This window comes from Camellia sinensis, chromosome 2 (assembly GCF_055761805.1).
Source record: "Camellia sinensis isolate YWXY chromosome 2, ASM5576180v1, whole genome shotgun sequence".
In the NCBI taxonomy this organism is placed as follows: Eukaryota; Viridiplantae; Streptophyta; class Magnoliopsida; order Ericales; family Theaceae; genus Camellia; species Camellia sinensis.
In genome coordinates this window covers 24,388,301-24,415,672 of record NC_138962.1, presented here as the reverse complement: position 1 = coordinate 24,415,672, position 27,372 = coordinate 24,388,301, and the positions used below count along the sequence as shown (strand labels likewise).

At 38.9% G+C, this 27,372-nt stretch overlaps 2 protein-coding genes across 3 annotated transcripts; one reads left to right on the top strand and one right to left on the bottom strand.

Moving 5' to 3' along the window:
* The first annotated feature begins 798 nt into the window (after positions 1 to 798).
* On the top strand, positions 799 to 5,469 carry LOC114264667 (uncharacterized). Of its 2 annotated transcripts, XR_003630080.2 has the most exons (5): positions 823 to 1,001; positions 1,764 to 3,229; positions 3,411 to 3,436; positions 4,152 to 5,041; positions 5,238 to 5,469. XR_003630080.2 is itself a non-coding variant. In XM_028205357.2 (4 exons), the coding sequence occupies exons 2-4, from the start codon at positions 1,843 to 1,845 to the stop codon at positions 4,902 to 4,904; spliced, it is 2,166 nt and encodes a 721-aa protein (XP_028061158.2). In that variant the 5' UTR covers positions 799 to 1,001; positions 1,764 to 1,842; the 3' UTR covers positions 4,905 to 5,469. The 2 variants fall into 2 exon arrangements, 1 of the variants encoding a protein (XP_028061158.2); XM_028205357.2 differs by having other exon boundaries at positions 799 to 1,001; positions 4,152 to 5,469.
* Positions 5,470 to 6,785: 1,316 nt separating this feature from the next.
* Positions 6,786 to 9,806, bottom strand: LOC114264668 (small ribosomal subunit protein eS25). The gene is made up of 4 exons (XM_028205358.2): positions 9,637 to 9,806; positions 9,478 to 9,552; positions 9,217 to 9,351; positions 6,786 to 7,069 (listed from the first exon to the last, which is right to left on the bottom strand). Exons 1-4 carry the CDS (start codon positions 9,637 to 9,639, stop codon positions 6,956 to 6,958), a joined length of 327 nt encoding a protein of 108 aa, XP_028061159.1. The 5' UTR covers positions 9,640 to 9,806; the 3' UTR covers positions 6,786 to 6,955.
* Positions 9,807 to 27,372: the final 17,566 nt, after the last annotated feature.

Genomic DNA, 27,372 nt, shown 5'->3' with positions numbered 1-27,372 from the left:
CAAATTATAAAAATAAAAGTAAAAAAAAAACTAAATAAATAAACCACATATATCTAGACAAAAGAAAAATTATACAACCGTTACAAAATATGATCATATTTTTTTATCAATTACTATTTATTATATTTTTTTTATATTTTTCAATCACTTTATATGAATTGTCAACATTTTACTTTTTCTATTAATGTTATTATTTTAAATTAAAACACCACCTAATCATACACTGGACTAGTGAATAATCACCTTTCGCACTCATACATCGGCTTGGAAATTGGAAATGACCCCTGAGAACATGGCGCTGAGAGAGAGAGAGAGTAAAAAAGCTCGGCTTTGAAGGCTCTCTTTCATTTTCTATCTTCCTGCTCTTCCACTTTGCTTGGTCTTCTTTTTCAAAAACACTTTTCAAGAAAAAATTCTTTCTTATTTTTCATATTTTTTGTTTTTATTAAATTTTTTAACATTTTAAACAATTTTTTTTTATATATATTTTAAATCTACCTAGCATAAATATAACTAAAAAATAAAAAAATTATGAAAAAAACCTTTTAAAAATTTACTAAATATCAAAAATATAAAAAAAATATGAGAATTCAATACATTTTTTTATATTTTTATGTGTTTATTAATTTTTTAAAAATATTTTTTCATAATTTTTTATTTTTTAAATACATCCTAAAAAATAAAAAAAAATATTTAAAATTTTAAAAATATCCACCAAAAATAAAAAATTACGATAACTAAAAAAATTCGACTTTTAAAAAATTTAATTCAAAAACTCAAACCGAACATTGCTATCACACTCCTATGTACACGCGCTCGCACACACAATACATGCATATATTCATATACCTCCACAATCTCTCTCTCTCTCTCTCTCTCTCTCTCACACACACAGCTAGGAAGTGTTTGGATCTGCAGATTCAACAACCAGTCGTCGCTCTGGTGGTGTTTATCTCCGTGGATTTGAAGTTCTTCGTCTTCTTCGATCAGTAAGATCAGAGGTTAGTTGAATTTCAAGTTAATTGAGCTCAAATTTTAGGAACATTTGAAACTTGTTTCTTTCTTAGATGTTTCTTCTGTATAAAACAGGTCTCTGTGCTCTGTTTGTGTAGTAGCTGTTTGTGAATCTCTCTTTGCTCATCTTCTTCTCACTGGTTTTGTGTAGTTGTTTCGTGGATGCGATGATAAAGTAGTTAGAATTGCGAATTTCGTTGTTATTTTGCTTAAATTGTGTGGATTTCGTACCAAAGTGTTGTTTCGTCGATGCGATGATAGTTAGAATTGCGAATTTTGCTGTTACTTTGCTTTAATTATGTGGATTTTGTACCAAGTGTTGTTTCGCGGATGCGATTTTAGAGTAGTTAGAATTACGATTTTTTTTTTTTGTTGGTTATTTTGCTTGAATTATGTGGATTTCGTTTCTTATACAATTTTTTTATTCATTTCTCTGCATTTATTTTACCAACAATATCACATAATTATTAATCCTTAACCTCAAAAGAAATTTTTAATTGATTGTTGCTACATATTATTTGATAATTGACTATTTGTCAAACAAAACTAAGCCATTATTGAATTGTTTTGTACAATACAAGCATCCAATAACTTCAGCTGTAGATCTCTTCATTTTTTTGGAGTAGTTGAGACAATCAGACAAAGTGGTTTACATGCTTCTGTCATTATTAAATGTTATACTAATTTTATATAGATCTGATTGGTTTTCTGGTTGAACACTACGCTAAATTCGAAAGATCTTTTTCCAGGTAAAAATTTAGAAAATCTGATGAGCCATTGAAAGGGGAACAAATTATACTGAAAGGGTAGTGATACAGTTAACTCATTATGTCTGATCGTATTGTACAATCATGTCATGATGGTGATGGGAGAGCCGGCCAATCTATGCGTTCCTATCAATCTGTTTGGATGGCACATTGGACACGAACAAGCTGTAAGGAAGCACCTCCAGATGATAACCGTGTATCTCTTCGTCTTGAGAACAAAGATAACAGTAATTCTAACAAGCACCACTTACCGAGTGATTTAGAGAGAGCTTCTGATATTTCTCCATCTGTTAAGGGATTTACTGAAGTAACTGAAGCCAGAACAGTTAGAATCGTGAATGATGGTTTGACGAATTCAAAAAACATGATAGATGAACAGTTAGATTCCCAACAATTTCCAATGTTTAGAGTTTCTCAAAATATTAGTAGTGGATTGGATTCGAAGAATGACTTGGACATTTCTTGCCACAAGCAAGTATCAAGGCCTCAAATTGACTGCAACGTTGAGTACAATGCTTGCACAACTGCGGGCCATTTTCCTTCGGTACTTGCCGTGGCTCCTTCTGCAATAGAATCCTCACCAAGAGAGTTTCAGTATGAAGGAGTCTCACTAAGTCCTGAAGGGCTTGTGAAGTCACCTAAAGTTGTTGGAGATGGAAGCTTGGCTCTTGCAGGGCCTCAGAACAATTTTATTGGGTCAACTCAGATGGTGCCATATAGATCCGAAAAAGGAAAAACTCCAGTGTCATCATCCTTCATGAGTAGATTAGTATCCAAAGAGCACTTATCAAATACTAATTTCACAACTTTGGAACACGAAAATGATAACTATCTCGGCCATCCTGCACTTTTGGTTTGTGGGAAGAAAGTGGATAACCACTCAACCTGTGTGAAGTCTGGAACTTCATTTTTAAGGCAGACTAATGCATCCCGGTTACTTCAGGATAATTATCATTTGCCAATGCTTGTTGAACGCTGCCAGAAGATGCAAAATTGTTCAAGTACTGGATTTTTTCCGAGCTGTAGCAATCCCCCAGAAGCAATGATAGCAAATTCTATTCATGATGTGGAGACTGTGAGAATTTGTGCCACAAATTCTGTGGAGGGGTTATCTGGAGATCCTGGTGCATTTTCTCAGACAACTCGTAGTTTGTTATTCATGAAAAAGACTGATGTTAATTTGTCCGAAGAGAATCAGACATACAGAGAGTCAAGAGTATCTTCTAAATTAAACAGAAATATGTTTGGTGAACTCCTCACTTTATCTCCACCTTTGGCTCAGAATCAACAAAGATTGAAGCTTCAGCCACTTGGTAGCTCCACTGAGTGTGAGGGAAAAGATAATGTTGAAGGTGTTGAAACATCTGAAGTTCGTTCAAAGAATGAATCATCTGCCGAGACTGATACCATGGACACGGATGCTTTCAAGGACCATAATTATCTTTCTGGTATGTATTCACTCCACCATATCTTTGTGATTTATTTGAAGCACATTTCCTATAATGTTGATAGGAGAAAATTTGTGATGGAAAATAACTATGGTCTTGCTAGGTTATTGTCGAGGAACTACATTACTTTTCATGAGTGTTATGCCTAACACATTCATTTTTTTGGTTTTGATTGTTTCAGGTGTAAGTTCTTCCCCCTCAAATAAGGTTAGTCCAGCTGTTTCTTTGATTTTTTAAAATTATGTGTCCTCTTGCTATGCATTTGCTCCTTATTTACTCTTGTCTGTATGCATGTGCATATGCTTGTGTGAAGGTGCATTCACATACACCTTGTGTGAATGTCATCAAATTGCTGATAGGCAATTTATTATTTATCTTATGGGTGGTGGAGTGCACGAGATGAATGACGGAAAAGTAATAACAATGTGGTTCTCTATAAGTTTGGTTTGGTTTGTTTGACATTATTTTTGGTCCATGAACATGAGGTTTGTTTGGGGCTTACATGGTAGATGATGTGAATCATTACGAGGAATAATGTGCGGTGTTACACCCAGCCATACAGGTTTACTGGATAATTAGTTTTGTAGAATGAGGGTAGCATAATTTGCTCTAGTAGTAATTTGCATTGTCACATAATGAGAAGTAGTAATTAGTTTTGTAGGAGGGTAGCATAATATGCTCTAAGTCAGGGACAGGGCAACCTTGTTACAAGATTGTAGCAAATAGTTGTAGAAGAGCCAGACCCCTGTAAATTCATCCAATGACATGTCTGATGATGTTTCTTGGTTGCCTGGGAAAAAATTCAGCTGTTTTAGAAACTATTTCATTACCGTGCTTGCTTCTCAGGCTCTGCCATATATAAAATTGCTTCACAGAAGATCATGAGATTGGTTAGGACCCTGACAAGCTTTTTATTTCGCAGGATTTTTTGATGGGCCAAAATCCACCATCTCAACCTACAATTACATCAACAGGAGTGAAAGTCGGACACAGATCCGAGTTACCTGATATAAATGAAGAAATTCTGGCTCTTCCAACTACACTGCACTCAATGGACAATGCAGAGGCAAGCACTTCAAGAACTCAGAGTTTGGATGCAGAACTTCTTCTTTCCCATACCGAGCATCCGGGTAAAGCAAAATCAATTCCTTACCCAGATGATGAGCCAAGCAACAGATGGCTTAAGCGTCTGAAGCTGACTGCTTCAGCTTCAGATAGATTTGTACTTGGCACCAAAAGCTCAAATTTGGGAGAAGCTGCTTTGTCTCATGAAAAGGTAAATAAGTTATTCGTCAAAAGTCTGGAAGGCTGCAAAAGTAGCAACTCAGAACCAATGGTCCGTAAATATCATGACAAAGAAAAGATGGCCACAGATCAGACTGCAATTGTATTACGAAATGGTGAGCCCTCTTCTGTGGAATCAACAAAGAAAGATCGAGACATATTGCTTTCCCATCCTTGGATACAAAGGTGGTGTGATAATCGAGCTGCAACTCGTCAGAAGAAGGTGGTTTGCGAGCCACAGAGTACGAAGATGGAATTCGATGAGCTTCGAAGGAAGCAGTTTCCAAGCATTGCTGCTATGGCTCTGATGGGGAAGGCCATGAGTGGTTTTCAACCATGTGAATTCCAGCGAAGGGGTTCTTTTATAGTTTGGAATACCAAACTTTTCTGAATGTACTTCGCATCAAAATAATTTGTACTGGGAATCAGAGAGTATTTGTTCGACGCGGAGAAGAAATTCTCTGGCTGCCGATCAAGACAACTTGTGGACATTTGATGGAAGAGTTTGAAAGCATGAATGTCGCATTGGTAAGTCTTTAAAGGAATTAGGTTTGCAACATGTATATATATATATATATATTTTTGCATCGTGTACTTTCTTGTCGTTCACATCCTGAAGAGAGAGGACAAGAACTCTTTTACTGTTCTATGTGACATCCTTCTTCTCCAACTTCACAAGCCCACACCTCTTATTCTTTAGCTTTTGCCTTTGTAATGCAAACAGACTTACAAGACCTTATTCATTAGCTTTTAAATGGACACGAGAACTGTGTGCATACAGTTCAGAGGGCTCCCTGTTTGAAAATGAATGGCAGAGATGGAGCAACGACTTAAGAATGATGGATAAATGGCGCGGCATATTACTGCTCTTCGAAAGATGTTCCTATGAAGTAGTAATGCTATATTTTCCCTCATATTTTAGATAAATGGAAGTTGCAACGAGTATGCTTTTAAAACTGCAGGCCTTGCTTTAAGCTTTGATCTTGTTTCTTGATTGCTGGCTTCTGTTGCTGTGGTGATATCTTTTATAGCTTGAATGACTAGTGATAGATGTCTTTGTTTTTGTCATCCTCAACAAACATCTTAATGTTAGCATGTACCTTATATTGTTGACTTGACCTTTTGGCATATGACAACTCATTCGTTTAAACAGTTAGTCCTTGAAGTTGAGGGACTATAAACTACTAATATCGATGGAATTATGTTAAGGATCTCAAATAATTTTTTATCAAACTTTTTACATGGGTGTGATCTACACACATGTAAATTTATGTGAGTTTCAGACCAATGTGAGAGATTTGATATAAAATTTGATAAATTATTTGAGATTCATAATATTTTCCATATCATTGTTTGAGATATGAGGGGATTTTTTTTTCTTTCTTGTGGAGGAACTATGTTGTAACATGTTTGGGTGATTGCTGACAATGAGTGATCTGGGTCGTTCGTGGAACCATTATATATTCCATTGGAAAGAGAATTGACGCACTTTATTGTTCATCAAGACTTCATTTGCAGGTCTTAAATTACCTCTCTACTATACGGAGAGAGTACTTATGTAATAGATAATGCTTACACTACATGGCCAAGATAATGGTGTTATCCTTTCACTTACTAATTAACATTTAGTAAAATATGACGTCAAAAAGTTGATATGAGCAAAAACTTGGCACCTTGAGTTGAGCAAAAAGTGACTTCTCGAGTTTCATTTTATTTTAATTACATGTCAATTAATGAAAAAAGATATACCATGTTTTCTGAGCCCCACACAGCATACCTGTCAGTGGGGGAAAGGAGTAAAAACTAGGAGAAAGAAGAAACAAGCACTACAACCCAGCACGCTTAATTCCACACGAAGGCAATACAATCAAAAGGTTAAAAACAGGGAGTCATGTTAACTCACATAGAACACCGGCTAGAGATTAACCACCACAATTGGGAGGTTGATGCAACAGGGGATCATGTCTCCAGAATGCAACAGGGGATCAAAGGATGGTAGCCAAGCTGGGGGATCACAATGTTTCCCATTTTCAGTCCAAACTAGCTTTACAAACTACAAACATGCATTTGAAACAATCTAAGGCTTATAGCCTACTTGGCCAGTGTTCACTGGCTGAGGGTAGAACAACTACCAGTCTACCACAGGTTAAATCCTTTCATCTGGAATATCTAACATATCTCTTTCCTAGAGATCCAGATAACCAATCAAACAAGGAAGATGGTAGATAAAAACATCTCATAATTAAAGCAATATCGACCGTGGAGACATTGGTTCAAGCAAATTGAACATAACATTCTCAAAAAAGTTTCATAAATCCCAAAAAACATAATGCTTCCAACTCAGATGCAAGGCTAACCAATCCAGCATGATAACAAAAAAAAAAAAACCATAAATGAAATAGTCATACTACATAAAGTTTAATAAGCAAAATATTGAGAAACCTAGGTGTTAGTTGCTCTAGTATAAATCTGCTGGCTTGCATGGGCAGATACCATCCTGATCAGGCCTCTAGCCATCAGCTCTCTTATAGCCTTCCTTGCAAGTGATCCATTAACCTGCAATTTTTCATAGTAAACCAAAGGTAAGATAGGGCAACATATCAGTATCTCTATGTCAGAATTTCAAAGTTAACAAAGCAATCAATTGATGGAAGCTAATAGATATCTATAGGAAAACAAATTAACCAGTGAGTAAGGCTCTCCATTAGTAGCCTTTCTTGCCGGCCTTTACTTTCTCACAATTACTTAAAAATAAGCATAAATGCAAGTTTTCTTTATTAAAAAAATACTAAATATTTTTACTAAAGGAAAAAATTACAAAAATAAATACCATATTCATCTTTCTTTCTTTCTTTCTTTTTTTGGTGATAATCATAAGAACATATTCATTATTACTGTCTTAAATATTCAAAATATGACCAAATATATCAAAGTGCCACAAATTGAAATTATTACATTGGATAATAGACTAATGTATTATAAAAACTTATCAATTTGCTTGGTTCCATTTTTCCAAAAACACTTTTCAGAAATTTATACTTTCTTGTTTTCCGTATTTCTTTGTTTTTACTGAATTTTTTTGACATTTTAAGTATTTTTTTTTACTTTTTAGACACACCTAACATAAATATACCTAAAAAGTAAAAAAATTGTAAAAAAAACCTTTTAAAAATTCACTAAATACCAAAAATACAAAAAAAAAAAAAACGAGAATTCAGTACATTTTTTTGTATGTTTATGCATTTATTAATTTTTTAAAATATTTTTTCACAAATTTTTAACTTTTTAGATACATTTAAGTAAGGTGCATCTAAAAAAATAAAAAAAAAATGTTTAAAATTTTAGGCCTAGTTTGGGAAGACTAAATAAGTGCACTTTTTGACTTTTTATGAAATATGGGTTGGATTTGGGTTGGGTTTGAAGTGATGTGTTAGAGAGGTGATGTGACTTAAATAAGATGATGTGACTTAAATAGGATAGTGACTTTTTGACTTTTTGCCTTTTTTCAATCATGCCAAACTTGGCCTTAAAAATATTCACTAAAAGCAAAAAAAACAAGAAAATCAAAAACTCAATTTTTAAAAAACTTTATCCAAAAATCTCAAACCATATAATATTCACCAACAATTTACTTGAAAGGGTATGATGATTAGTGCCAAAGTGAGAGTACTTTCACAAAGCTTGAAAAAAAAAGAATATTTTAAATTTTCCAAAATTAATAGTAAGATTAAATTAACCAGTGTGCCCAAAATCAAAAGACCAAAAAATTTTTGGTGTAAAAAAACAAATTATACAAAATCTTTCAAGCCTTAAATTAACCATTGTTATCAAGCATTCCCTTAAACCCACTTGTTGCCATTCCCTGATTTTTTGTTGTATTGGACAATTGCGTTCAAGCCAGAAATTGAAAGATCATGGTTTGAGAGACAAGCATAGGTTGGTCAAATCTATTAAACCAGAAACCATCCTGTTTACTAGGCTTCAAATAGTATTTCAAGTTGGCGGTTGAAAGCTCATCGTTTGAGAGACAAATCTATTAAACCAAAACCCACCTATTTGCTAGGTTTCAAATAGAACCAATGTGTAACAAAATCCAATTCATTATATAAGACAACCCCATACCCAGATATTTATTGGCCAAAGCTGCAAAAACAAACTCAATTTATGCACACAAAATTTATGTTTGGAATCTGCCTTGATTAGTTTATTCAGTTACATCATGTCTTCCAAAGTACATGCTTATGCTTAGAATCTAACACTAGTATATCCATCAAACTCAAAACAATTTACGCAAAACTCATTTGAGCATCACATCAAATATATCAAATAATTGGCCAAAATTAAAATATGCAGATTCATTCACAACATCTAGTAGAAATTTAGAATTATAAATCATACAACTCAAATAGCCTCTATCCTAGTTCCTTTGGATTAGCTATATCAATCCATTTCCATCAGTTAAATTTAAGGCAATCAGATCTTTCCTGAATCTAATTTGGATTTTTTTTGTTGGAAGCAATCAATGAATGATATCATTTGAACACAATACCAAGATTTGTTCAACCAAAAAATATAAAATAAAAAAAGCAGAAAGCTAAAGAAGTGAATACAACATGAAAATTCATATAACAATTAAATCTGCAATCAATGAGTCAAATGATATCAGTTTTAAGCTAAATATACGAAGAATTTAGTAATTTTACCCTCAAACGATCGGAGAGGATGGAAGGAGTGATGAGCTTGTACTTAGGAGCTTCAGAGAGAAGCTTGTCATAGGTGGCCTTGTCAAACAACACCATGTTGTTCACCTTCTCCTTTTGCTTTCCCTTGCTCCACTTCTGCTCATTTTTCACATATTCAACATCAAAAACTCATCAGATCCACACAACACCACAACATAAAAAAGCCAAAATACACACACAAACACATAGATTTGAGTAGAGAGAGAGAGAAATTTTACGAACCTTCTTCTTTTGTTTGCCGCCACCGGACTTAGCGGGCTTGGAAGATGGAGGAGGAGCCTTGTCCTTCTTCGGAGCCTGCAAAATCAAATCTTAGTGAGAGAGAGTGAAAGAAAGAGAGAGAAGATGAATATAATGGAAAGATCTAACGGCGGTGCGTACCATCGGCGAGAGAGAGAGTACAGCGGCGGAGGATGGAAGGCAACCTAGAGAGAGGGAGAGAGCGCACAGAAGAGCAATGGGCAGATGGAGAATCTTCTAACCCTAACCCTTGACTGCCAAGGGTTTTATCGGCTTTCGAGTAGCGTTGGGCCTCGGCCCAGTTATCTGTCCAGCCAGCCCAGACCAGCCCAACATTATTTTTGAAGAATTTGGAATGATGAAGCTGGGTCACTGTCTTTTAAGCCCATTTCTTAAATGAATTGGGCTTGGAATTTTGGTAGGTAGTCAGGCCAGAAAGTATTATTATATTTATTTTTTTTTATGGGCAAATTACCAACACCTCGAACGTTTGACTAAAATACGGATTCTCTCTTGAAGTTTGAGAAAAATTACATCCTGCCCCCTGAGATTTATATTTGTATAACAAATTGTCCCCTAAGGTTTATATTTGCATAACAAATTGTCCCTTCATTTGTTATGCAAATATAAACCTCAGATGACAATTTGTAATTTCTCAAATCTCAGGAAAAATTCATATTTTAATCAAATCTCTAAGGGTGTTGATAATTTGCCTTTTTTTTATATAACATACTCCCTCCGTCCCAAAATATTGGTCCCTTTTGGGGAATCCAACTTTTTTTGGTAGTACAATTATTGTATTTGAAAAAAATTGATTTTCCAAAATTATCCTTTTGATAGTACATTTTTTGAGAATATCAATGTCATAATTGTACTTTTTATATTGTTTATTAATTTAAAAGAGGGGCAAAATAGGAAATTTATATTATTTTTGTACTTGATTTTTGAAGAGGGACTAATATTTTGGGACAATAAAAAATAAAATAAGGAACTAATATTTTGGGACGGAGGGAGTATTAAATAATATATAAGTTCCTGCACATTTACTTTGAATAAATTTATTCTTTCTTTCCATTATTATTAATGGTATTGTCATCTTCATTAGGGATGTAATCAATTCGGGATGGTCGATGTCTACGTGAAATTTTACACCGAACCGATAATGTCAGTTTTATTATATTGAAAATCAATACAGACCAAATTTTTTTATCAAACTGCACTAAACCACACCGATTCAAACGGTTCGGCTCAATGCGGTTTAATCAGTTTAAGTACTTTCAAAATTGAGTCATTTCTTAAATTTGTAGTATAATAAATAATTTATATAAAAATATTAAATTAGCCATTTGTACACAGTTTTAACCATCTGTAATCCAACCATTCACAAAAATACAAGCAAAAAAATTAATAAATACTAAGACTTGAAACTTTTACTGAATTAGAATTATAAACAAAAAGAGAAACATACACAGATATAGAGAATAAGAAAATACAAAGAGAGATCACGAACTTTCCTTGACATCCTTCAATTGGAAGAGATGAAGAGTCCGAAAGAGAGGAGAGTGCTTCACAAAAAGAAAGATAAGAACTAATTTTTGTTGTTGTTGTGAAAAATAATGATAAGTTTAAGATTGGGATTGTGAGGTTAATAGAGGGTTTTGGTGACTAATTCATAGTGTTATAATGCTATGAAAATGTATGTGATTACTGACAATGCTATCACACGATTTCTTTTTGGGGATACCAACAGCTCGTTCTTAGAAGTTGAGAGAGAGATTTATAATCTGGCTTTGGGCCGTGGATGAAGTCAGACTGGATATGGCCGAGCACGTTTGGGCCGAGCTAATTTGGGCCTGTTCCGAGTAGGTTTCACTCGGTCGTGGCTCAGGCCCCCTGTTTAGGCCGAGCTAACTGGGGTTTCCCTAGAGTTGATCTTGCTCGGTCGAGGCCCAGGCCCGAGGTCCAGGTCCCATGTTTGGACCGAGCTTACTCGGCCGAGATGACCGCCTGCCAACCCGGGTTCCATAGGTCGCACACGTAGCTCGGTGGGAAATGTCTTCTGTTCACTGGTTGGCTTGTCTTAAGCTCGGCTCTGCCGGAATGCTACCGAGCTCGGCCGTTATGGGGCTCGGCGAGTGGAGCACTCAGGCACGCTATGTAACACGGTCGTAGAAGGCCGAGGTAATGCCGCCGGGCAGCCGAGTTCCCGTTAATGTTGTCTGACGGTTTAGTTAGGTGGTATTCACTAGATTTGTGCTGACAGATGGGAGAGTAGCTCCACGTGTCGAGAGACTAATGGGTGTAGAGTTGAGCGCATAAAGTATATAAGCATGACTGCGCCCCCCATGCTGGGATAAAACATCATTCGGTGAGAAACACTCATTGTGATATATCTCTCTCTTCCTTTTTCTCTCTCCCTGAGGGTATGTGCTAACTTGACCGTCGGAGAGATTTTCCGGCCACACACCGCCGGGTAGCTCACCGTTGTTGTGCTCGCAGGTCGATCAGATAGACAAGGAGTTTGGACAAAAAGAGTATGGGCTTCGCCGAATATTTGTTTCCCGTACAATTGGCACCGTCTGTGGGAAGCTTGATAGACAAAACCTTGTCTTCCAAGCTCATCTGATCGCCTTCCATGGCAAACAATGACGAAATACCATTGTCCGCTATCAACGATGTTACCCTGGAGTCAGCCAGACGGAGAGACGAACTCCGCGCCGTTCCAAACATGGCAGATCTGGAGACTTCCCCAGAAGGACATTCAAGAGACGCGCGTGATAAGCGCGTTAGAAGTTTTGGTCACTCGCGGAGCCCAGACGGATACCGGCGGCGAAGAGAATCGCACGCTAGACGTCTGGAGCACAAGTTAAGGGACCAAGACACCGTCATCCGGAGAATGGCGGCGAAGATGGAAGCTCTCAAACGGCATGTCAAAGGGAAGGGTGTTGCTGAAGTGGGAGACCACAGTGAGCGCACCCAACCACGCCGTTCAGGCAGTCAGAGCCAACGACACACTCTTTCCTTTTCTATCACCAGAAGTTGCAGGGTTGGAGATTTCGACATGCCTGTAGAGAAGTCTAGCGCAAGATAGTACCTATCAACCCTCACGTCCGGCGACGACGTTGAGATATTCCTACTCCGCTCGCTCAAAGGACTTGCGGGTAGTTTTAAAGGAGCGGGCTCGCCGGCTTGAGACTCAAAGGGTGCCGGCGCTCCAGCGGCTATCTTACGGGGGTCACACCAGTGATGAGGTCATAATACCACCACCCCGCCCAGCCATGCCTCTCCTTCTAGACACAGATTTGGCAAAGCTGAACACCACCCCTTTCTCCCTTGAGATAGAAACCACATCGCTCCCCGCGGGCTTTCACTAGCCCAAGTTTACGCTCTATAACGGAAAGACCGATCCATACATGCATGTAAGCCACTTCCGGCAGGTCATGGCCGGACATAGGCGTAATGACGCTCTTATGTGTCTTATCTTCCCGTCGAGTTTGGGCGAGCTGGGCTTGAAATGGTTTGAGAGGCTGCCGGAGGGAAGCATCGAAAGGTGGCAGCAGTTGGCGGAAGCCTTTGTGACTCGTTGCAAGACCAACACTAAAATGTCAAAGGAGGTGGACCACCTTCTCAGTGTCAAAATGGAGTCTAGCGACACACTCAAGGCATACAACTCCAGATATTGGGAAACCTTCAATGAGATTTTAAATTGCCCGATTAACCTGGCAATCACCCAATACAAGCGTGGTCTCCCGGTCGGACATAGGCTGTGGGACTCGTGCTACCATGAACCAGCCGACATCCATGGGCCACCTAATGCAGCGCATCAATGAGCACATCCGAGTAGAGGATAATGCGGCGGCGTCCACCGCGAAGACAACTCCAGTGGTAACAGACAAGAGGTCGGCTGGCCAGGTACACGCAGTCGGACAAGAGACTAACAGTTCAAATGATCGCGCCGAAGAATCTGACCGTAGGTCAAACCATCGAAACCGGGGAAGGGGTCGTCGGAATGACCGAGCTGAATACCCCCGTGATGACGTAGCTGATGCTAACAGAAGGTTGAAAGCTCAGACGGGTATCACTACGGTCTTTAAGATTCCAATCTATCACATACTTAGTGAAATTCGTGACGAGGATTACGTCCAGTTTCCTGCTAAGTTAGGCAATGCGCAAAAGGGCTTTAATCCGCGGTACCGCTGCACATATCACCGGGAACGAGGACACCGAACAGAGGTCTGTTTGGCTCTGAAGCAACACTTAGAGGAGTTAGTCACAGCTGGACACTTAGAAGCGATTCCAGGCGGTAAGAGTCCAACAAATTGGACGGGAAGAAAACGGTTGTACAGATGAGTTAGCCGGTCTGGCTTCCATGGTCGACAGAACATCTCCCAGTCCTCTCCTGATTGATTTTCTTCTAAGGCGTAGTATTGAGGAACTCGAGCAGGCAGAAGTACTCTGCACCGAGCTTGGCCCTTCTTGGATGGACTTTATTATCCTCTTTCTAAAAGAGCGGACCCTTCCGGCCGATAAAAAGGAAGTGCATAAAGTCCGGGTGAAGTGAGAGCGATTTTGGCTCTCTCCATCTGACGCTTTATACAAGAATTCTTTCACCGGTCCTTACCTCAAGTGTGTACACCCAAACAGAGTGGAAGCTTTCCTATACGAGATTCATGAAGGCATATGTGGCAGTCACATCGGGGGAAGATCTTTGGCCTACTGTGCTATCTCGCAAGGATATTGGTGGCTATGCATGCAAGCGGACACTCAGAAATATGTTCGCAAAAGTGAGAAGTGCTAGAAGTTCACCCACAAAATTCACCAGCCGGCCAGAGAACTTCTTCCTCTCACAAGCCCTTGGCCTTTTGCGATATGGGGGCTGGACATAGTGGGACCACTCCCAACGGCACCAGGCAACCGGAAGTTCTTCATCGCGGCTACGGACTACTTCACCAAATGGGTTGAAGCTGAGCCCTTAGCAACTATCAAGGAGAAAGACGTCAAGCGGTTTGTTTGGCAGAATGTGGTAATGCGGTTTGGCGTCCCCAAGATTCTGATTTCTGATAATGGCACCCAATTTGACGGGCGCTTATTCAGAGGATTTTGTGAGGAATTAAAAATTGAATTCTACAACTCTACCCCGGCTTAGCCGCAGTCTAACAGCCAAACCGAAGCATTAAACAAGACCATTCTTGATGGGTTGAAGAAAAGACTTGAGAAAGCCAAAGGAAAATGGGTCGAGGAACTCCCAAGTGTCCTTTGGGCATATCGAACGACCCCGAGGCGATCTACCGGGGAAACTCCTTTTGCCCTAGCGTACGGCATGGAGGCGGTTATCCCATTGGAAATCGGCATGCCCACCATCCGCAGTGAAAATTTTGAGCCTGAGTTGAATTCTGAAGCAGTCGCCCTGGAATTAGACTTAGTTGAAAAGCGCCGAGAAAAAACTTTGATCCACGTGGCCGCATACCAACAAGAATTGTCCAAGAAATACAACAAAACCGTGCACCCCAGACCGTTCAAAGTGGGTGACTGGGTTCTAAGGAAGGTTATGGGTAACACACTGGTGCCGGGCGAAGGCAAGCTAGGGGCAAACTGGGAAGGGCCTTACAAGATAACCGGTCTGGCGGGCAAGGAGGCATACCACTTGGAAGATTTGGAAGGAAAGGGCATACCCCGGCCATGGAATGCGACTAACCTCAAACTGTACTATTTTTAGTTTTCATAGTTTTTATGTGATTCTTTTGTGGAAGGACTTATTTGTCTTACACTTCTGAATGTAATACTCTTTTTATCAATATAATAGAAGTGACTTATCTTCGCTGAAGCATTCTGTTATTTTCAATGCTTACTTTGAGGTATTAACCGAGATGTTTTATTCCGGTTCAATGAGTCGGTGATTTACTCAACTTTGTAATTTCAACCGAGATGTTTTATTTCGGTTGAACGAGCTGATGATTTACTCAACTTTGAGATTCCAACCGAGATGTTTTACTCCGGTTAAATGAGTTGATGATTTGCTCAACTCCGTGATTTCAAGTGAGATGTTTTACTCTGGTTAAATGAGTTGATGATTTGCTCAACGCTGTGATTTCAACCGAGATGTTTTACTCTAGTTAAATGAGTTGATGATTTGCTCAACTCTATGATTTCAACCGAGATGTTTTACTCCGGTTAAATGAGTTAATGATTTGTTCAACTCTGTGATTTCAACCGAGATGTTTTACTCCGGTTAAATGAGTTGATGATTTGTTCAACTCTGTGATTTCAACCGAGATGTTTTACTCCGGTTAAATGAGTTGATGGTTTACTCAACTGTGATTTCAACCGAGATGTTTTACTCCAGTTAAATGAGTTGATGGTTTACTCAACTATGGTTTCAACCGAAATGGTTTACCTCGACTAGATGAGTTGATGATTTCCTCAGGGCTTTTGCCGAGATGTTTTGTCCCGGCTAATGGTGTTAATGATTTGCACAACTCAAAAGGTTTAGCTGAGGTGCTTTACCCCAGCTAAAATTGTTGACGTTTTGTTAAAGGTTTTTGCCGAGATGATGAAACACAGTGCAACATGCAGTACAATAGTTAACGAAATCAGAACTTTTCATTGATGTGAAACATAATTACATACAGTGGGACTGGCAGCCCGGTTACATTCCTAAAAACAAAAAAGAAGAAAAAGAAAACTAAACTAAGGGAGATAGGTCGGCGAAGTCATCCCCGGTTGCAGTTGCCTCCAGGTCAACCGTGGTTGTGGTTTTTTGGACGCCGGTCTTAACTTGGCTAGCCTGTTTTGGCCGGTTATCTCTCTCGGCATTTTTCTTGGCTTTCTCCATGCCTTCTTCCTCAGCCTCAGCCTCAGCCTGCAATGCGCTGAAAACATCGTTGGCGTATGGCACCATGTACGTCGGCAGGAAGACAGCTGGGGGAGAGGCAAACACGTCGGTTCCAGATCCTTGGCCGAGCTGTTCACAAGCAGCCTTCCAGCCGGCCTTGAAGAAAATGTCTTGGGTGGCGTGAACTTACTTGGTGTAGTTTTCCTCGGCCTCTTTGAAACCTTCGTTGTTCGCCTCATCCAGCTCATCTTTCCTTGCTTGTTTCAACGCTTCCAGCTCGGCCCGTAGAGTATCTCTTTCTTACTTGGCGGCTCCAAGTTGGCCGAGCAATTTGGAGTTATCTGAGTTCGCAATCTCCAAAGAAGCTTTCGACAGCCCCAGCTCGGCCTGAAGGTGGTCAACCTGGCTGGCAGCGTCCGTCGCCTTCTGTCGGAGTCTATGAATCCACTCCATCACTAGATGTTGTTTCTGGATGGCCTGCAAGAAGAGAGTTTGATTAGATAAAGGAAACCGAGCAAACACTTGGAAAAATTTGAATAAAGCATGCGAAATTCTTAACCGGGTCATAGACTTGACCAAGGACTTCACGAGCCGGGTGTCCGGCACGTGGTCGCTGCCGGTCACATCGCTCGGCAGAAGCAGGGCTTTGGTTAGATCGAAGGCGAGGAGATGCTCTTTGTCCCCTTTGACCGAAGCATTGGCCGGGATCTCTTTTCCCCGGTGCTTCAGTTGGGGCTTCCATGGAGGTGTTGGGTCAGTTGTGACCATTGGTTGCTTGGTGTTCAGCTTCGCTATGAGCTCAGCTGAGGGATCGGCGGTGCGAGGCCTTTTACCAGCGCGGCGGCTTTCTTTGCTTGTCTGCACCACGGCGGTTGACGCCAACGCTGTGACACCCGAATTTTCTTTTTAAAGTTAAAATTGTAATAAATAGAACTCAATAATTATAAATAAATGCATAATTTAGGAAATTGGGAATTAATCGATTAAATTATTAAGGAAAACAAATTGTGAGATACCACGCGTTAAATATTTTAGAAAGAGGTAAGTGATGTTTTATAGTTTGGTAGTGAGGTTTTTATACGTGAACTTAACTTATAATTATACGTAATTTTAGGGATCATTATGAATCACCAAAGGAGTGATAACCTTTAAGAATTTTATAAAGCCAAACTAATTTTGATGACTCATGATATAGGACAGGTGGCTTCACCTCTCAAATACCAACAAACTAATAACGTGGCAGAAAGTAGAAACAACATGGCTGCCATTAGCCCTTGGTGAATGCATGAGACAAAAGCAAAGTCAAACAGATGGCCTAAAAAGAAGCTTCTATGTACAGGTGGCATTGAGAGAAAATACCAATGTGTTGCTTGGTCCTCACTCTTGGTCCTTTATAAATAGGAAGGGTGGTGTAGGAGAAGGCATCCAACAAGTACACACAATGCTACAATCAATATAGAGTTTTCGAGCTAGGAACGCAAGAAACGGGGAGAAGCTCAGAATAATTTAGGGGTAATTTTTAGGTGAGTTTTATTATACCTTGAGTTACTCTAATATGTTTTTTTTACATGTCTTAAGTTACCATAATATATTTTACGAATGTTTTGAGTTACCACAATTTATTTAATATAAATTATGTTTTATGGTTAGATTAATATTTCAGTTACGTGGATTATTTTCTAAACTTTATTTGCTTAAAATGAAACCTATGGATATGTTTATTTAAATTTTAAAGAATATTTGACCATGATCTTGTAAACAATTATTTTCTGTAAGTGCCACCACGAGAGTCCCATGCCTTGGGAGACTTAAATAACCATTAGCCCCCGTTTGACCACTCTGTGGTCCCTTGTTGTCATGGATCCATTGACCCCTGTAGTGATTGCCACTTTAGTGACCCTTGTTCTGTTCTGTTCTGTATCGTGGTTATAGTGATTTATTTCAGTTTCAGCCACTTAATTAATTTGTGTATTCAACTCAAATTGTGTTAATGTTTTAGTTAAAATAATTATCCATGGCCATTTTGTACCCTAATACTCACAGTATAATATTTCCCACTCTGCTATGCGCTTATAGCTGTTACTCCTTTCAGGTGATGAGGTTTAGCAGAATTAAGATGAAAAATGAATCGCTGTGTTGTTTTTTTTTAAATCTTTTTTTTTTATTTCTATCTGTTTTGTTTTGAACTCTTGTAATACAATAAAGTTCAAATGACTATGTTTTGTTCCCTTTTAAATAAGCAGTTGGTACCCAATTATTTTATTTTAATTAATTTAATTTATCCACTTACGCTGCGACTACAAAATTATTTAAATTATTTTATTCTTATCTTATTACGACGTCGAGCCTTTGGGTACCAGGTTTGGGTCGTGACAAATGCGACCATGGCCCCGCTTGATTGACTGGCAACGACTGTGCGGGAGAGGATGCTCGGTAGCTCGGTGGATGTGGCGGCGATGAGATTTTTTATGTGGCTTCGTTTCGTCATCTCCTCTGCTTCGGTCAACCGGATAAAGGGCACGCCCGGTAGTGTTGGGTCAGGAGGTGGGGATGACGCTCGGAGGAAGTCTGTCACTCTACTCCGGCGGGGAACGGAGTAGCTATAGGTCGGTACGTAACCGAGAAGTTCGTGGCAATCCCGGTTACTGTACCGATGCACGGTTCTGATGGCTGATTCGTTGGGGTTGTAGTAGTGGGCTTGCAAAGCTTCAATGGCTGCAAAAAGAAAAGAATAAAAGATATTAAGTACAGAATAGTGAAGGAAAATAATTTGACCGAGCAGTTAGCATGGCTTACATGTTGAACCGAAATTCTTGTTGATATACCAGCCCGGTACGTCGGCTGTTTCATAATTACCGGACACCCAGAAAAAGTCATCGTCGTGCATGTCTTTATCTGGGGTGTCGGTTACTATCTTCTCCTTGCCCGGTCTGATTTTTAAATAGTAGTTGAGACCATCGCCGGTATGCCCTAGGGTGTACTAGCGAAGTATCTCGGCTAGTCCTAAGCTCAGGCCTAGCCGGTTGTTCAGCTCGGCTATCCCGTTAATTATTCTATAAGTGTTGGTTGAAACTTGGGTTGGTGTTAGCCCGGTGCGCCTCAGGAACTCGCACATTAAAGGGTTGATCGGGAAGCGAAGGCCACCTTCGATAATGGAAAGCATAGTGAAAGGGCACTAGTCTAGTCTGCCCCAAGGGGTCGTGTCCTCGGCACCGAGCTCTAGATGTACGTTGGCGGGGACACCGTATTCTTCCCGGAACGCGGCTAGTGCGACCGGCGTGCCAACCAAGAAGCGATAGCGCCCCATGTGTAGGCGGCTGGTTTTAGCACGGCTGTGTTGGTTTGGAAAATTTCTCGGTTGATGGCTACTCAAGCTTAGAGAGCCTCAGTATTGGTGCGTGATCCCCTTGGACTCTGCAGTAAAAGGAAGTTTAAGTGTAAGCAGGAGCGCAGGAGCGCAAAACGAGCTTAACTTTAGCTCGTTCAGATGGAGTGCCTAACCATCTCGGTCACAAGGGTAAACCTAGAAGCTCGGTCGCTCAAACGGGCCAGATTTTAGCCCGGTCGAGCGGTCCAGCACTTTGTTACCTCGGTTCATACGCGAGTTTTGCAAACCTATAACTTGCTCGGTGTTGGTATTTTTTGGGATCAAACGAAAACCTGGAGCCCGGTCCGGCCCAGATCCTCGTGTGTTCATCACTGAGGTTCAAGAACAGTAAAGAGAGCAGGGGCAAAGGAGGGTTTTGGGGGGTTATATCCTAAAACCAATGGTTTTTCGTGCCCAAAAATGTGAAATCCCAAATTAAAAAGCAATAAAGGGGTTCGAAGAACTTTCCAGAATGGGGCAGAAGTCGAGTCTTCAAGCACGAACGCGGTAGAAAACAAGAATAGAGCTTGAAAAAGCAATGGAGGGCACTGCAGGTCGTCTGGAATGAAAGAGAGACAGTAGGAAGAAAATGAAGGGGGATGTGGCGTGTTTATAGGAGAAAATAATTGCCTAAATTTGAATCTGAAGAGACGGCTGGGTTGGCTGCTCGAGGCCAATAAATGATCGACGCGTGTCCCCATTGACGGCGGCGTCAGTATTGAAGAGACAGGAAGGCGAGTTGAGACGTCAACCGAGCAAATCAAGAAACCGAGCTTAGGGATTAGCGCGGTTAACGTTTTGCGAACTAAGAACCGATGGAGAATTTACCCCGGTCGGATCAGGTAATCCCAGTCACGCTTGCGCGGATGGAATTAAGGGGCAATTGAGAGGGAGATTTACAATCTGGCTTTGGGCCGTGGAGGAAGTCGGACTAGATAGGGCCGAGCACGTTTGGGCCAAGCTAATTTGGGCCTGTTCCGAGTGGGTTTCACTCGGTCGTGGCTCAAGTCCCCTGTTTAGGCCGAGCTAACTGGGGCTTCCTTGGAGTTGATCTTGCTCGGTCGAAGCCCAGCCCAGGGTCCAGGTCCCATGTTTGGACCGAACTTACTCAACTGAGATGACCGCCTGCCAACCCGGGTTCCATGGGTCGCACGCGTAGCTCGGTGGGAAATGTCTTCTGTTCACCAGCTAACCTGTCTTAAGCTCGGCTCTGCCAGAATGCTACCGAGCTCGGCCGTTATGGGGCTCGGCGAGTGGAGCACTCAGGCACGTTATGCAGCACGGTCGTAGAAGACTGAGGTAATGCCGCCGGGCAGCCGAGTTCCCGCTAATGTTGTCTGACGGCTTGGTTAGGTGGTGTTCGCTGGATTTGTGCTGACAGATGGGAGAACAACTCCACGTGTCGAGAGACTAATGGGTGCAGAGTTGAGCGCAGAAAGCATATAAGCATGATTGTGCCTGCCATGCTGGGGATAAAACATCATTGGTGAGAAACACTCATTGTGATATATCTCTCTCTTCCTCTCTCTCTCCCTGAAGGTGTGTGCTAACTTGACCGTCAGAGGGGTTTTTCGGCCACACACCGCCGGGTAGCTCACCGCCGTTGTGCTCACAGGTCGATCGGATAGACAAGGAGCTTGGATGAAAGGAGTACGGGCTCCGCGGAATATTTGCTCCCCGTACAGAAGTGTATGAGATCTTGAAAAAGTTTAATTAACATGTACGTTTTCTATTCCATTAGGGAGTGGCAGTCTGGCATATCTATTTTGTAAAGTGTAATAGTTTATGTTTTTATTTCCTTAGCTATGTTAATGGTACAAGACTTGTGTAATAATTACACTCTTTGGTAGTAGTAAATGTCTTCTCATAGGGAAGACAAATTGGCAGTGTTATTCATTATATATTTAATACATGTTATATGCAAATATATTCGGTCGGTTTCGGTGTAAATCGGTGTATAGTGTATCAAAATTAGTATCGAACCGAAAATTTAAAAAAATTAATTTCCAAAACTGAACAGACAGATTCATATTAAAAAACCGTCCAAATATAATTGGTTCGATCCAGTTCAATCAATTTAGTTAATTTTTTCGATTTTTCTTATATTCCTAATCTTCATGTTTTATTGTGTTTGATTATCAGGCATTTGGTTTATGGAATTAGTTAATGTTAGGAAAATACTAATTTTGTAGGTGAAGTGTAGTCGGCCAAGGTTTTAATAGCTTCCAAGTATGGTTGAGCATCAGTCTGATGGCCTGTTCGACTCGTCGAACTCAGTCCAACTTTATTTCTTGGGGAAATTACCCAAAGGCCCCATGTGGAACATGTGGACACCATTTAATCCCACAACTTTTTGAGTACACCCAAAAGTCCTTTCCCTTCTCTCTCTGCTTTTTGCTTCCCTCTTTACGCCTCCTCCTCTAACCCTAATCTCAGTCCTAAAGTCAAACAAGAAGGCGATGAAGAACATGAACAAGAAGACGATGAAGAACAAGAACAAGAACAAGAAGACGCTCATCCTCAGATCTGTGCTTAGATTGAACAGATTTGTGTATATATCTTTGTCAATTTCTCTCTCTTTCTCTCTCTATTTACAGATTTTTTTTGGGATAGTTGTTGATCTATGGTTGTTGTTGTTGATGATGAAATAGATCTATAATATCATTGAAACAGATCTGTAATGACTCAGATTTGTACAGATATCACACAGATTTGTAATGAGAAAATTTTTGAATTCTGAACAAGTAATTTTCGAGTTTTAGTTACAGGCGGTGAAAACTGTAAAATTTTGCAGTTTCAAATTTTTTTTTGGTGCTGGAATGAATCATGGTTTAAAATTGTAAAATTTTACAGTTTTATAACATTTTTTAGAATTGTAAAATTTTACAGTTTCATAACATGTTTTAAACATTCCGACGAGTCTCCGGCGATGTTGAACATTCCGACGAGTCTTCGGCGACCGTTTGACGGAAGTCTGACGGTAGTAAGATGTGAACAGTGTCTGTAAATTAAAAATAAAAAAAAGAGGATTTTTTGGTAACAATTAAAAATATATTGGACTAATTGGTGCAAGTATTTTGTTTTGGGATTAACTGGGTTTTGAATTTAGTACATGGGACTTATCAGTAAGTTCCCCTTAATTCTTTATGTATATGAAAATATACTTTAGCCCATAAAATTAGGTTAGGCCAATATTTTAGGTCCATTTAGTAAACGAATTGGGTTTGTGATTTAGATATGTAGTTCGGCCCAATAATATTATATTTAGTTTTTTAATTTACTTTATTATTTATTTATGTAATATATTAAAAATAAGGATAAATTACAAATACATTCTCTGAGATTTATTATGAATTACCTTTTGTAGTTTTAGAAATTACAATATGCCCTATGGTTTTTAATTTCATAACAAATAAGTCCTTTTATTAATAAATCATCAAGTTAATTAACAGTTCTTAATGATGTTAAAAATTTATTTCAATTAATAATTCAGATAATTTTATTATTGTATAGGAAAACAGTTAGAAATTTTATTTTTTCAGTTAATTCTGTTAAATAAAAAATTTTGACAGTGAGGTATTTGTAATTTTTCAAACCACAAGGAGCAATTCGCTTTTTAAGCAAATCTCAGAAGGTGTATTTGTAATTTACCCTAAAAATATATATAAGTTCCTAAATTTATCCCTAGTGTATTGTTTTTTTCCTGGTCAAACTTACAAAAAAAAAAGTTTATCATGTGGCGTAATTTTATAGATTATCCCACTAATATGTAATTGTTCCTAATGAGTACATAAAATGGCCATGTGAGATGTGATTTAATCGGTAGACAAAAGATATATCTTAAGTTTAAGTTCTTTTTATTTGTATAGAAATTAATCACACAGTCAAACACAATTCTTTCACACAGTAGCCTACCAACATGAATACTAATATACACATGTATATAAACATATGAATTTAGCCCCTAAAGTTATTGAAATCAATTTGATTGTAAAAAAGTGTTTTTTTTTTCTAATGCTGTATAATTATTATAATTTTATTATTAGAAAATAAAATATGGAGTAAAAGGAGAACCAAGCTAAGATAAGTGCCATCCTACTCAATAATTTGTCAATCCACCGTGTGCATGAAACTAGAGGCTTACAAACATAAAAAAGATCATGAATTGCCAAATATTTCTTCTATAAAAAAAAAAAAATTTGTAACCAATCATTAGTTGCCATGTGGTGGAATCATCCCCAACTGCAAAAAATATGTTTTGAAAAAAATAAAAAACAAAAAACAGAAGAAAAAGAATGAATAAGAACTTTCATTAACCTTAAAAACAATTAATTAAGTGTAGAAGGTTCTAAATAGCTTTTTAGTTAGAGTAGGTTGGTCCTTTATCTCTTCTCCAAGCATTCCTTTTCAAGATCCAGAAAGATGGCTTTTACTTTTGAATCAACCCCAGATTTGGAATGCAGATCATTGGGTAGAGGAGGAAAATGAGCGGGAACACCAATTAGTGCCACCACTAATGATGTGGCAGTGGGTCCACTGTCACAATGTTATTATGTCTGTTTTTTTTATTTATTATTATTAAAAAAGTGAATGTCACATTATTAGTTGTTATTTTAGAGCACCACTTTTAGTGTTCTCTAGCATTGTCCGGTAGAGGATTATCATCATTCTAAAACCCTAGTTTTTGTTAATATTATAAATTATTCTGATCTATATCTTTAAATGTAATCAGATAATCTAAATTACCAGCAAACGGAGCCCAAAGATCCAACCCATTAGGAGTTAAAGTTGCCCGACAAAAAAGCCCAATCATTCACTAATTTCGTCTGCCAAGTGGCCCTGCCAATCAGGTTGCCTGTATGACCTTTCTTTTATTACCATTATTAGGTTCCCTGTATGACCTTTCTTTTATTACCATTATTATTTCTCTTTCTAATGGATAAATCACTAAAAGAAAATATTATGTGTAACAAGGATACCAATTAATTAAGAAACAATAAAGCCATTACGTGTATAAGGTTTGTCTCTCACTAACCCAACTAAGTTGTGCTCCTTATTGCAAATTAAAATTCTTCATTAGATGGTGATACAGTCACGTAATATCACTATTACACTCAATATTCACTTATAAATCGTACTAACTTGTTTTATATTTTTAACATAATCATACTAATTTTCATTTTAATATGGTTAAAGTGACAAAAATTAATACTAATAATAAACAAAAACTAAAATAAATAAAGACGAATATACATTTAAGTAAAAAATAGTTAAGCTAGATGACACTTTCGCTGCTCTGCCTATCTTATCTTCAATCTATTATACTTTAGAGAAATTATATTAGACACACCTTCTATCATATGCATTCATAAGTTATGTTCTTCTTTAGTTATGACTAATTTTCTTATTTAGTTATGACATTATTTTAGTTATGACTCATGAAATCTTTAGTTATGTCTCATATGTTGTTTTGTTATGATTTTTTTTTTTTAGTTAAGACTCAGAAAGTAAGAAGTTATACCATTTTTTTAATTATAAGATATATACAGTACACATCCTTCCATATATTTTATTATCAAATTTAAATGCATAGTACAAGATCATAAAAAAGAAAAATAAAAAGGAGGAATTTAAGTTTTTATTTTTATAATAATTGATAAGAACAAAATAGAAGAGCTGAGAGTTGCACCACGTAACAGCGAGATTTGAGCTAAGCCTATTTAATCAAGCACTATCCTTTCAATGTCATATGATTTATTTATTTTTTATTTTTTGTTTTTTTCATATGCTTCAAATTTTAATGTTGGGTTAATTATTCTAAAAAATTTGGAAAAATAAAGGTGGTTAAAATACAATGTGGTGGAGGTGTTGACACGACTTGCACTATTGATTAAGCAAACCATACACACTGTGGCTATCTTAACTAGGTCGGTAATTTATCCACCTCAAACTTGTCATAAAGGGGACATATAAAGTTTCTCCCACATGTCCATGTCCATGTCCATAATTATTTTTTTACCAAGTTGCCTTTTATTATACAGTAAAAATAGGTCCACACAATTTGTGTATAAAAAATTATTTAAGAAATAATATATAGTACAGATTTTAATTCATGCATGCTAGGTTCATATTCAAAATAAATTTTGATTATACAATGAATTTTCTTGACATATTTCTGTATATATAACATTGCTCTTTGTTATTTATTTACTTAAGGGAAATGATACATGAGAGGGTAATTTTTGGTGAAAATTGGGCCGAGCTGTGAGATGGACTTTGTGGCCCAAAGTACGAAGGATTGTGTAAAAAAGGCCGAAAAGTTACTCCGGCCCAGGAGAGATAAAGTTACTCCGATTCAAGAGTGATAAAGTTACTCCGGCTCAGAAGAGATATTGAGTTACTTCGGTCCGTGCAACTTGGAGTTAGGCCGGTCTCAGAAATAGTCCGGTAATGATGTATTCTGGGTAGGTCGGTTGGAATGTTGCTATTCAGTAGATCGGTCCAAACACACCATGGTTCGTGTATGAGAGAACCGAGATATGGCGCAGCAAGAGGAAGAACCGAACTACTGTTAGTACGGCCTACTCTGTGGCTCAGTATAGCCAGGTTTATCTCGATCGTATGGCAGTTCGGCCGTAGTTAAAACCATCCCACTTGGTTTAAGCAGTGGGGGGTGTAAAAGGATAAGCATTATCCTTTAGGAGTATGAATCCTAGGAGGACTCTGCATGGAGAAATAACAGTCCTACTAGGATTGTGCCACTCGAAACCTATAAAAGCTCACAAGCATCACCTTGGAGGAGGTAACATAACACAACATACAATTTTGCTTCCTGATTACATTGAGCTTTGTCTATTTGTCAAGTTTTCTGACTTAGGCATTGGAGAGGTTTCCGGCACACACCCGCCGGCTAGCTCACGTTTGTGTTTTCAGGTGACAAAGCGACGTCGTACGGAGGAGCGTGGACTTAGTCAACAGGATTATACGAGGAGAATTATTTCTTCCCCGTACAATTGGCGCCGTCTGTGGGAAAGCACAGACAGAACGAAACCTCTTGACTAAGCTTCTCCTTTTCTCATTCAATGGCACACATTGAAGAATTGCCGCAGTCCGCCGTCGACGGACTAACTCCAGAAGGGGGCGCAAGGCGTGAAGGATTACCTTCTGTCCCTCCCATGGCGGACTTGGAGCCCCAACGACATACCTCCAGGAGGGATGCTAGGGGAAGGCGGAATAACAGCCCCCATCGCTCTCATTCACAAAGTCCAGACAGGCAAAGACGAAGGATTAACCCTCAAGCTCTAGAAGACCGCGTGAAAGAACAAGATGAATTGATAAGAAAAATGGCGGCGGACATGGAGGCCTTGAAACGCCAGATGAAGAAAAAAGAAGTGGCGACAGGAGAGGGGCGCAAAAACAAGACGCCTCCTCGCCACTCAGAAAATCGTAGTAGGAATACTACACCCTCGCAAGGAGAGAGCAGAAGCCTCAGGACAGGCGACACTCAATCCTGGTCTACCAGAACTCGTCACTCCAGGTCTGAGAGGACGAGATCTGAAAGGTCATACACTGAAGGAAGCACATATTGGCCCTCACATTCGCACCAAACCAGATCTAAACAGACGGAATTACCCAGATCATCCGACTTACGAACCGTGCTCGAAGAGAAAACACGATG